The sequence below is a fragment of the Rhyacophila brunnea genome, unplaced genomic scaffold (assembly GCF_057557595.1).
Source record: "Rhyacophila brunnea isolate RB1 unplaced genomic scaffold, BYU_Rbru_1.0 scaffold_15, whole genome shotgun sequence".
Taxonomy (NCBI): Eukaryota; Metazoa; Arthropoda; class Insecta; order Trichoptera; family Rhyacophilidae; genus Rhyacophila; species Rhyacophila brunnea.
Window position 1 is genome coordinate 14560600 of NW_028232806.1, and position 13103 is coordinate 14573702.

General features: G+C 32.4%; 1 protein-coding gene across 1 annotated transcript in view; it reads right to left on the reverse strand.

Moving 5' to 3' along the window:
• Positions 1 to 13103, reverse strand: part of LOC147074942 (lachesin-like) — a 187487-nt gene that overhangs the window by 88256 nt on the left and 86128 nt on the right. The window contains exon 3 of the mRNA XM_085943277.1: positions 12451 to 12667. Within this exon, the coding sequence (XP_085799403.1) occupies positions 12451 to 12667 (217 nt within the window). The remainder of the gene's footprint in view (positions 1 to 12450; positions 12668 to 13103) is intronic.

The following is a 13103-nucleotide window of genomic DNA, read 5'->3' on the forward strand; positions in this document are numbered from 1 at the left end:
TTTCTATACTATTTCTGCCTACATTTTAGTCATGTATTCTATTTAAAAAATCTATAATTACACAATATTCTAGAAATACCTGCAGCTACGAGTATTATAAACTATAAGTGTAGGAATGTATTGTTTATACATCTAGTACAGTAAATAATTATTACTATCATGTGATAAAAACTGCATTATTCAAATATAAATCCCAATATTGTTTATTATTTCTCCAGCAATATTACAATACATAAATAACTTCGTTCTTCCTCGTGCTGGCTCACAAAGGATTTTCTCATCAGTCTAAATCTTAGTTACCCACTGCCAACCGCCATGGAAAGGCTGTAAAACTTCAACGCCTTTTACCAAATTGTTTATTAAGATTGCCTTAACTTACATAAGGTAACACTGTAGTAAGCATTTCGCTTTGAAACGTGATGTTTACTGAGGTCTTTTTTTATTGAAGCCTGAAAACTATTTATATTTAGTGAGCAAAGGAAGAAAAAAAGGCATGCCCTTTTTTGAAATGGGAAAACAGTTTTTAACGAGAAAAATTAAGGTACATGACGTATAAATATATATAGGTACATATTAATATATGAGTATATCTTATATAATATTTTTACCCTAAGAAAACTCTCAAGAATTATACTTTGAAATGTTGTTTGTTGGTGTAAAAAAGAAGGAAAATAGTTTTTTTTAACTAACAAAAATTTTGAGTTTCCAATGAAAGAATGTTGATAATACGAAAGTAAATATGGAGTTGGAAAATTATAAATATAGTATACAGTATTTATCTAACCTTATAAGGCATTTACCATTTATAATTTTATATAAATTATATAGTACCTAAACTTTATAAGTCAGTATACAAATTTAGCATTCGAGTTTATATATAATATAATTTTATTATTACCAATATAGCGATGAATAATATATGAAGTGATATATTATACCTTTTAAAAAAATATTATGAACCATCAAGTAAACGTTCAATCTGTTAAAAATATAAAATATTATTATTATATTATCAAATAGAGACATCAGAGTACCACGACAGGATGATTTTAGTTCGACCCATAGTGAAAATAGTGATATTTTGAAATATATTGGTAATATATAATGATATTTGGAATATGAACCTACTCTTTTGACGTACTTTCTTCCTTTATCACAATTATCCATCATTATTTCTCTCAAAAGATAGGCGATTATGTGTATTTAGTGTAGAGGAGACTGATATTTTCTTCAAGCATTTGAATATCCCTTGCCCTATAGTTTTTTGACGTCCGGCCGAAGAGATAAATCATTTGTCGCAAACTGTTTAGTTCAACATTTTATGTATTTTTTTTATAAGATCTATAAAATTTCTGAATTAACTAAGAAGGTGTTACCAATAGTGTGTTTTTCACTTTATTACAACACGTATTTTCAAAACGTTTGCCAACTGCCATAGTAATAGGTGAGTAAAACTTTTCGGATATACCTATTCGTAAAAAAAACGAAACAGAAAAATCAAATGGATGTCGATGCAGCGCTTGATTGCTCCGAAACAACACTTAAGCCATGATTATCAAGTATTCTAACAAAGATATGGCCAACAATTGGTGCAGATTTTGCAATATATAATTTTTAAAAATTGACTTTCTCAAATTTCCAGAAGTACTATTAATCATAACAGTTTATTTTCTGACCAATTTCTGATTATTTAAATTAACGATTTTTCTTATTTTTTTATATTCGCAATCTGACTGTTAAAATAAAAGATTTAAAAACTAATATACGAATAACGATAACCTTAACCATTTGCCTACTAGTGCGTGAGTGCATGATCTGTGATCTGTTCCAGCGATAAAGCCAAATAACATCAAGGTTAGTGCCTGGATCGACTCCAGCTTAAACCATCCTTCTTCAGCATCCACATCCGCAATCATCCCAAATTAAAGTCTACAAAAGCTCGGCCTATACTTATATGAACATTAAATAATATAATTTTATTCGTTTCCGTTTGTTGAAAACTCTGCCAATCAAAAGGATTTAATATCATTGTTATATTAGCACTTGAGCTTAGTTCAGAAGAGAAAATTAATAAGATTTCATAAGGTATAAAATATATTATTACAATTCGGCGTCAAGCAACTGTACCGTGACAATCGAGTGCTTTCAAGATTTACCGTCATTGAAAGGGTTTACATATATATATATATATATATATATATAATATAGATATATTACGATATTATATATTTCTCGTTCAAATACGACTATGCTTCAGTTATTTTGAAAAGCACCTCTACTGAAATGTAGTGAAAATACCGTTTGCTAAGTATATAGAGTCCAAACAACTTAGCAACTCTAATGAACGTCACTATTGTTATTGGGCAATTATCTAGGAAAACAAAAATATGGCTGTACAAATTCACGTGAGGCTGTCGTTGCTATTCGTAGCTAAGAAATGGACCTTGTTCTCCACGGATTATCAGAAACTAATAAGTTCTTGGTCAAATCTGTGAATGTGGACTAATTTAATCACCAATTGTAGTATCTAATGAGCTGAGTAAAAGGTCGGACGTCCGAAAACTCGGAGGAATGACGACACACTTGATCACCATGACTGCTGCTGGATGGTTTGAAAGAAGACTTTTGACTATCTTGTTTTCGATTCAAGGCATAATGTGGAGATAGTGGAGAATGATGTTGTAGGTGGCGACGTTCAAAACTGGCCTGTATTTCCAATAATAACAATAATTGTTATTGGACAATGAAGTTAATTAGTACATACGCTTCGCATCACATCCGGTGGCAATCGGGCATAACACGGGACCGTACGTTTTGATGTGAAGAATCAATTTTTTTATGACCGGGGATGTCTCAGGAGTAGTTACACAAGACTGAGGTTTCCAGACACTCAAAAGTGCCCATAGGAAAGAGAAGCACTAAAAATTATAGTAAGTAATAATATTTATTGCTAATACAAAACTGCCAAACAAATTTGGTAAAACGTAAAACTTTACGTTAACAATATAAATGCATTAAAACTGACTTTTGTGGCGACCAAGACGGGTGGTTCGATGGGATCAACAGTAGGTTGAATCGACTTAAGAAGCCTTTCGTTTTTCGTACACATTTTAGGACATTCCCAGAGGATGTGCTTTGCATCCTGTATTTTTCCACACATGCACACATTGAATGGATAACACAGGCTGACAGCGAATCCATCATGTCCAGTTAAGTATTTACTGGAATAATTTTCCGGAGCCAGAGGCAGTTATCTCCATTCGCCATTTTTGATGTTTGGATAAAAAAATCATAATACATGGTGTTCCTGCCTTAAATGGGGGCATTCTATTTGTCATTAAGCAATACCAAAGAGTAATATATTGTATTATTATATATGTCAATTTATTTAGAAAACGAGTATTGCGCCATTATAGCTATTGGCCAATGCGCCATAAGACATACAATTATAAAAAGTAACTATGGAATAATAAATGAAGCATTACTTAATTATGACAACAATAAACACAAGTATAAAATAAAAAATAAGTAGGTACCTAATAACAAAAATATATCAACCTTTATGGTGCCATCAAATAATGTGCTGATTGCACGATACACAGCATCATCAAACATCTCATCCATTCTGCGATGGGATAGCATAGAGACCACAAAGTTACGAGTTATACTGGTGGAAATATGTAAATTAATACTTGCCAATTAATATATGAAAAAATAAAAAGAAATACTTTAAAAGAGCAATTACTTTTCTGGTGAACAGACATTGCATTGATAGCATATATTCTTTTGAATATCATTAGCGTAAGGAATAAATATGTATGTTCTGTTGAATTTATTTTGGACTCGATCCAAATTTATTCTATGGATAAATCTACGAGGATTCTAAATAATACTGGCATATTCAAGAATACTTAACCCTAATGATACTTACGTATAATGTACGTAGCACTCAAAATATATAAAAATGGAAAGTGAGTCAATACATTTAAATAAATGTATTCAGTAAAAAAAATAATATACAATATTAGACTATGAACACGCTATAGTAAGTTAAACTGACTGTGAATTTAGTACAACGTTTCAGCATGTATATCAAAGTACATTCGTAATATCGTGTCTTGTGCCGACAGAGATTTTGTCTGAATCTGAGGTATTTGTCGGACTCTACCTTGCTACACTTTCGCAGTATAAATAAGTATTACACGAATTTGTGAGTACTATTCTCCTTGAGCGTTACATCTCAATATCTTCCGGTAGCCTTAAATTTCCAGCCTCATCTAAATGTTGATTTATTCATAAGGATTCTGTAATAATAAATGGCATTGGAGTGTCCCTGTTATATAAAATATATCTTGGGGTGGGTTCTTTGAAAATTATCTTTATTATATACTATATCTCAATTAGCTTATTTGATGGCACCATAAAGGTTGATTTGTTTTTTATTAACTATATAATGTTTGTGGACGTATTAAATAGGCTAAATTTATAATTGTATAAATTATCATATTTCATTAATATTTACACATGCTATGCTGTCTTTTCATTTTTATTTGTAATTAAGATATTTTTATACATTTATATTTATTATGTATTATGGCGCATTGGCCAATAGCTGTAATGCCGTAATACTCTTTTTATAAATAAATAAATAAATAACAACTGGTAGGTAGGTACTCGTATCTAAAAAAGGAAAACAATCGACTTACAATAAAAAATATTGAAAACTTTCAAGAAATCTCTAAATTACAAAGACTCAAAGGAATTCGAATATTTCAGATAATATACGTTACGCATATCAGTTTGTTTGTCATGTTTATATTTGTTTTTTCAAAGGCCTGACGGCATAATTTTCAATGTAAGTATGTATGTCATAATATTATGTATTTTGTTACTGAAAAAATACACATTTTTATTGTTTGTCATCTTCAAAATTGCATTAATTTTGTTTGTTGTAATCGGGTGGTAGTTGTATTCACTAATAGCAATATCAAAAAGATGCGAAAGTGACAATGCAGCTAATAATGCAAATAAATCACGTTTATCGGTAGTGTCCACTATAATATTATAATAATCAAAGAATAAGGCTCTTTGGCAATTTAAAAAATAGAAGCTATCAATAATTATAACGTAATCTTAAAATGTTTATAGGTCAGCCAAACATCGAAACATTTTTGTGTATCTAAATGTTTCTGAGAGAATAATATAATCTGCAAGTAACGGGTTACTAAATTAGTACTCTAAATAGATTTTTAAAAAGTCATAACAGTATTTTTTTTTCTGATTGCCACCAAATTGACATTTGTATTCAGTATTTTTTAACAAATTATAATAGAAAGATACATAATTCTACAGCGTATACAAATTAATAAAATGTATTATAACAATTGTGAATCTATTTGAACTACGTTTCTTTATTTTTGATCTTGAATTTGTGATCAAAATAATCGACTTACAGAGATTAATATTCATAATTTAATTAGAAAATTAAAGTAAAATGGCAATTTTTACGATGTTAATAATCCAACCCATCAAAAATGTAAACGTACTGCTGAAAAAATCGATGTTCTAAATCAAAGTATGGATTAAAATCTAGAAAATTAATTACGCATAGTTCTCAAGAACTTAGACTTTCTTATGGTACTACATGGAATATTCTTCATAAATATTTGCATTTGAAGTCATATAAAATAAAATCAACACAAAACCTTAAACCAAATGATCATTTGGTGCGTTGAAATTTTGCTGGCTTTAGAGCAACTTGAAACAGACACATTATTTCTTAAAAAATCATCTACAGCGATGAAGCTCATTTTTAGTTAAATGGCTTGATTACTCATTTTTCTGGCATGAATTAAACTATTTTGATCTGGATAATATGTGGTTTCAACAAAATTGTGCAATTTACCATACAGCTCGTGACACAATCGACAAATATATATATAAATATAATCAATAAATATAATAATATATATCTTTTATTATTTTTGATAACCCTATATTATAATAACTATAAGACCACATGGTTAAAACTAACATGACATGTAATGAATTATGTACCGGCCCAATGCAAATACTACATTTTACTTTTATTTGAAAGATCAAGTGAATGAATCTATAAATTAACCTATAGGATTCACCACAAGGCTTGCAGAGAATAGAGAAAACTGGAGAAAGCTGATCTAGAATGTCATAGTACCAATTTCAGATTGATGATGATCATCAGCCACGAGGGTGACGACGAAGACGAATGAAGAATATGGACAGTATTGTATTGTGGATTATTTCTTACACACGTACAATTATTATAATTTTACTTGATCTCGTATCTTCAGCTGTCTATTTAAAAAAATATTGTTTTAAAAAAGCTATTATCCAGACTAAAAAGCCGATCAATATTTTCATGAATGTATTTAATATATTCTTCGTGTAACCTAGTAAGTGGGTATGTCCAATATATTGATGGATCGATGTGCGAATTTCATACAAATTTAATATTGATGAGAATATTAGTCATGTTATCCGCACTACTAATAATGTTAAAGCCTAGAGTATGAAAGAAAAAATGCGTGTCACTTTACTTCACTTTGTAATATTGTTATTAATTATTTTTGTAATTTTCATCCTTTCTTAAACGGATTATTTGACTTTCTCACACTTTTATGTTATTACTAGCTGACCCGGCAAACGTTGTTCTGCCATATAAATTATTTCTAGTGAATATTTTGGTTGTTAAATAAAAAATAACGAATGTATAGTAAGTGTGCGGGGATGGGATATATGCCAGAAAGAGGAATAGAGCGCTGTAGACGATGACCGCCGATAAGAACAAAAAAACATCAACCATTCATTTTCTCAATTCAAAATGAGTAATGATGTTCATAATGAATGAATTACCTGTGACAGGATCTCGTTGTTTAATGTTTATGCAATATCCGTCTTGTTCCTTCCAGAAAATTAGCGGATATTGGAGAGCGCCGTATGAACAGTGTGTGTCAGCGATGAACTCCAGATTATTGTTTCTTCTTCGAATCACGATTTCTCGCGTCGATGTGCGGTCGCCAACCATGATTCCAGCAATGTCGTCAACAACAGGCGCATTGAATCGAAGCACGTGCTCTCCAGCTGGTGTTTTATCAGGATTGATGACAATAGCGTGATTGTCACTTTGCAATTCGTGCATGTGTGCTTTGAAGAATTTCAATAATTCATTGTGCTCATTCAACAGGGCGTCCAGTTCGCCGACGATGCGCCTGGCATTAGGCGAATTGAGGCGATTGTAGCCGCAACGTGCATCCACATGATTGATGTCCTCACCGCCCATGAAGTAGATTTGTAAAAATTTATGTGGTTCGTTTGGCATTGGCAGCAATGAGCCTACTTTGTGGTATACATGGCCTTTGATTTTGAACGTAGAATAGAATTGTCGACCATTTGCCGCAGTATTGTGAACTATTTCTGTTGCTCCGAACGAAGTCTTTTGGAAGCATGAATTGAATGTGCGAATGGACTTCAGGAACAGGTTTGAATCTGGAACCGTGCCGATGAGCAAGCCGTTCAATGGTTCTGGTGGTATCTCAATTTCTGGTAGTTGCACTTTTCCTGGTGCGCAACACATCCCGGCTGACTCATGTTTGAATTTGAGCGCATGACAATGGGGACATTCTTTGTCCATAGCACCAATCAGTACTTTCGGATAAGCGGAATATTCAATATCTGGCTCGTACTCGAATGCTAGACGAAGGAACGAAGCGGATGTAAATGTTTGATGTACTTGTTGGCATTGTCGGTCATTTGCTCTGCGTGTGTTAACTACGAACCGGTGCGCTTGGCTCCGTTCCAATTGTCGTTGTTGATTTCGTTCAGCTCGTGCCTCTTGTGATTGGGATGCACGCAATTGCGACATGCTTACATGCACGTTTTTGTTATCTTGTTGGATTTGTTCGTCTGTTCTTTCTGCTCTAATATTTCGCATGTTTGTTGCTTTATTCGTTAGACGGCCCAAAAATCCCCCCTTGCGTCTTGATGGCATTGTACACTATAATACACGCACATAAAAATAGATAAATTAAAATAAATCGTAGAAAATTTTGAAAAGCCGCCATCTGTCATTCAACAACATAAATAATTTCGTTCTGTTTGAAATACGAACGACGGTTAAATTTGTTCATACAAAAATAATAAAATCGCGATTAAAAAGTGGGAGGGTGGAGGTAGGAAAATGAAAATTTGGGATTATAAGTATTTTTTGATGCAAAATAATAAAAAAAATACAAAAAGAAATTTTCAAAAAAATAAAAGAAAAAATTTTCTGGATAGAGATACCCTAATCACCTAGCGGTATGAAATATACTTGACCTATTCTCATACCTAACAAACAAATCGGTCGAGCCATTTCGGAGGAGCTCGACCACAAACATCATGACACGAGATTTTAATATATATAGAGATAGAAAAAAGTGCTTAATTTTTTTTAGTTGCAAAGTTTCAGCAGAGGCTAATTTATAAAAGATTGATGAATATATTATTATAATATTATTATTTATAATATATAGTTAAATAATATTATAAGTTAGCTTTAACCAAGTAGTATTATAATTTATACTTGCAGGTTACATTCTATCAGAAACATTTTGATGTACAAAACTCTATGATATTTGGTTGAGCTATAAACATCTCAAGATGAAGTGGTAATTGATAATTTTGACAACATAAATTTTCAAAGAGCCTTCGTCTTTCACCATATTAATTCAGACATTGCCAAGTAACATGATTTATCTCTTCATTGTCGCTTCCGTATTGATATTTAGAATCATTTATGATACCTTAACATGCTAAAGATGCTACAATATTGTAATAATCAGCTCGACAGCGATTATTTGCTACAATTTTTTCCTTGTTAACCAGTTTACTTTCAGTTATTAGACACCTTTTCCGTCATCTTTTTATTGGCTCTACAATCCGATGTTGATGTTGGCTGCCTCACGAAGATGTTTTTTTAACGTTATCCACTTACTTATTGGGTCCATACTCTGGGCCCATACACATATTGGAAAACAGCAAGAGAATTTGTCAGACCGTGAAATTGAGCTCGAGACCCACGACTTCGTAAGAAGGGATTGTAATACCGGTATTTCAAAACCAGTATTACTGGATTTATCGATACCGAAATACCGGTTTTAAGTTTCCAAAATACCGGTTTATTCGTAATTTAGTGTGCAGACATATTATTTACTTTTCGGAAAAAGAATTTAATATTTGCAATGAATTTGTTAAAATCAACAGTTCTATAATTTATCACATGTATATATTATTTTCAAACGTTAACAGAATATTATTAAGGTACTTTTGCTGTATATCTAATATCAATGTTTTAAATAAATTTTTATAGCTGTATTATTTATTGATAGATACTTCCATATTATTTTCTATATTTTTTAAAGAATACCGGTATTCAATAAGAAATACCGAAATCCTGGTATCGATACTTTTCATTCGGTATTGCAATCCCTATTCATAACCGAATTGTAATACCTTATAATTAGAAACCATAAGAAAATAACTTCATAACGTGAATTCGAGTCGATCGTTGAAGTATGTAATAATATTTTATACAAATCATAGAACAATTTTATAATGAATACTGATTTTTATCAATCCACATTTAAATAGCCAAAAGTTTAATAATAAATTGATTTATATTTTACTTTTGAGCTTTAAAATTCGATATTTTGGGGTACACTGATATGATTACATTGAAAACATTTCAGTTTGTGAACTGACACTTGAGTCGTTGGTAATGTACGTGATCGCAAAAAGGCGTGGTTGGGACATGTGCTCCGGATGCCGCCCGTTATTGTAACATTCCGCGACCGTGTGACACGGGTGATGGATTCCATCACTGTCGCTAACCCACCCTCGCTTTACATTATAAATAGCTATATACAACAGAAGGTGCTGCAGTTCTCATTTAGATGGCGCGGGCTGTGGCGCTGAGCTCAGAGAAATAGCATAACACTGTGCTTGCTTAAGGCCTATTACACTAGCAGAATTACAGATCCAACCAGATACAACAATCGTCACGATTCACGAACAATCGTCAACTTTAAAATTACACAGATCGATTCAGCTACTAACTCGATCGTGTTGGCGCTTGATTTGATTGGTTCATAAAATACGCTCAGTTGCTAGTGTACACAATTTATTATAAGTAGTTCAACAAATGAAATTTTGACAAGTAACGAGTTTATATTTATATTATTTTTGTTTTGTATTATTATTATTTGTTGAAATATTAAATAAAGTCAGACAGCAGTAATCTAAAATGCAAGACATGGTACGCTCGCGGCCACTCTTGGAAGCTTAAGTTTAAATTGTGATATTTACGTACGTTCTAGGTTCTACGTTCTTCGACACGAATACATAAAAATAAGAATTGTTCCAATTTGGTCACGACCTCAGGGAACGACTCGAAATGACTTCACGATAGAGGGTGATCGTGTCAGACGATCGAGCCAAACGGTTGGCATAAGAATCTGTCAATGTAATTTGAGCTTTATACGAAATCGTGGTAGTATAAAGTATTTAGTATAGTAATATACTGTATTTTTTTAAAAATATTATTCTTGAATTTACAAAGTTATATTGCTTATAATTTGGTAGACCAATAGCTAACATTTATTAATAGTCATTGTGCAAGAATAAAATAATTAACGGTACAACAATTTTAAATCGACTGATTTGTTGGTGGAAGCCTCGGACGTTACAAGGTTGGAGAAGGGAGATAGAGAGACAAAGCCCTCCCGATTATTATTATTATTATTATAAAACTTTGATGACAGCCTTGTCGCAAATTTGTCTTCGTAATATGCAAATTTGTAACTGAAAATTTCAAAGTTGAGCTCTAATAAATGACCCATTAATGTTGGTAAAGTACAAATGACATAGGTTCCAAGCGTTATCCACCTCGCTTATTCCGATGATAACGCTAAACTTCCAAAGCCCCAAATCTAACATTAATTTCTTAATAAACGAACTTCTCTGCAAGGTCATTTCGAAAGTACAATATTTTAATACGAAAGATTTTTAATAAACTAAAAACATTACAATATTTACGTTTACGATTATATATTTAATGATATAACGCGTGTTTAATAATGCGAATATTTATTTTTGTTTCTTGTAATGTCTGATCGAAAGTGCTTAGTGAATGCGTTAGATGCGAAACATTATGATAGTTAATCACAAAGCTTTTACATACGTCAATGTTATGCAGATGGTAAACATACTATTATTTAACAGTGCATGAATTTGTTAACGTGGTAAGTGTAGGCTTGAGAAATTTATTATAACCATTGATCAACGGGCTATAATTTTACTGACACAAGGACTTGAAATATTTTAGAACACTGTTTATTAACATTGAATAGTATACAATTTTCGGTGCATAATAAAAATATATACATAATATTATATAATTATATTATATTTTTGACATATTGTTCGGTGCAGACGGGATAATCTGGAGAGACTGGTGGTTTTGGGTAGCCTCCAGAGAGGGCAAAGCAGAGAATGAGCTGACGGGAGGCAGCTTTTAATCTACCCTGAGAGAAGAAGAGGATCAAGAGGGGCGGAAAGTCTAGGTCACTCAAAATATGACATAATTTCAAGGTGATCACGATCTTCAGCCGTGAGAGAACGGCTAAAAAAAATATTAAATAGCACTTGTATAGTAGCTATCTTCAAAAGTGACCTCTCATTGTGTCTAAAGTGTTCAATTCATCCAATGTGTAATACTAGTGCTCACGTATGCATGTGAAACATAGTTCCTTGATCTAGGAAAAAAATATGAGTTGCCCAACGTGGCATGGAAAGATGCATATTGGGTACAACACGGAAATACCAGAAAAGAAACCGATTGATAAGGCAGACAAGAGTACATGGTGTGATAGAGATCGCTAAGCAGATAAAAAAATTATCTGCTTAGCGATCTCTATCATATTTAATATAGTAATGCGCTGGACATGTCGCTTGGCAAGTGGACATCTATTGGAAAAATGCCATTCAGTGGTATCCTAGTGGCACTAAGTGATCTCAGCGATGACCTGAAATGCACTGGATAGACGAACTCATAAAGTTTGATGGAAGTAAGTGGCAGTAAAGAAGATTTGAAGTGGCTAGCGGAGGTCGTCAACCAGTAGTGGATCAAGAACAGCTGATGATAATGTTATAATAATATTTTGAAAATAAAAAAATATAAGCAGTAAATAAATCGATATAAATCATCCGTTATTTGAATTTGGAACTAAGTTTATCACATAATAAAAAATCTACTACCTACTAAATACAATGCATTTCAAATGTTAGTATGTAACGCCCTTAGCAGACTATTTTTTAATTAAAACAAATCTATTGGGAGAATAATTATATATAATCATACTAAAAACTACTTACCCAAGACTGTTAGAATCACTTGCCGCACCATTGGTGGATGAGTAGATACTTGGCACTCGTAAATGCCCTGGTCCCTCGCAGCGACAGGTCTCAGTTGTAGTTTCCAGTCACCATTTTGAGGAATTGCTTGCAAAGACCAACGACCATCGCTTGCGAGAGTCAAACGACCTGATGATAAGAGGACAAAGTCTTCTCCACGTCGTCTCACCCAAGATATCTGGGAAGAATAGAAAGACAATTAATTATTAACTTAGGCTAACAACATTGTATACCTAACTACATTGTTATATATTATAATAAAATAATTATATAGACATTTACCAGGGAGATAAAAACATGACACGAACTCACACAGATACTAACAAGCCACGGAGCACTGAGAGCCGATATAAAAATATTTAAATTGAGCGACGATGACTGCTGCCCATATGACGGCTGCACATCTCAAATTGTGTGGTATGTTATCAACGACTGCCCAATATTAGAAAACGAACGATGCACCCTCAGAACTCTGTGTAGATGATAATAATATAATCATGAAATTAACCCCTAAGTACCTCAGGAAATAGTAAACAACAAAAAAACACAAGTACATCTTGCCATAAAGAAAATTAAAGATATAAAATAGAGGATTATAATTAATTGCACACTTC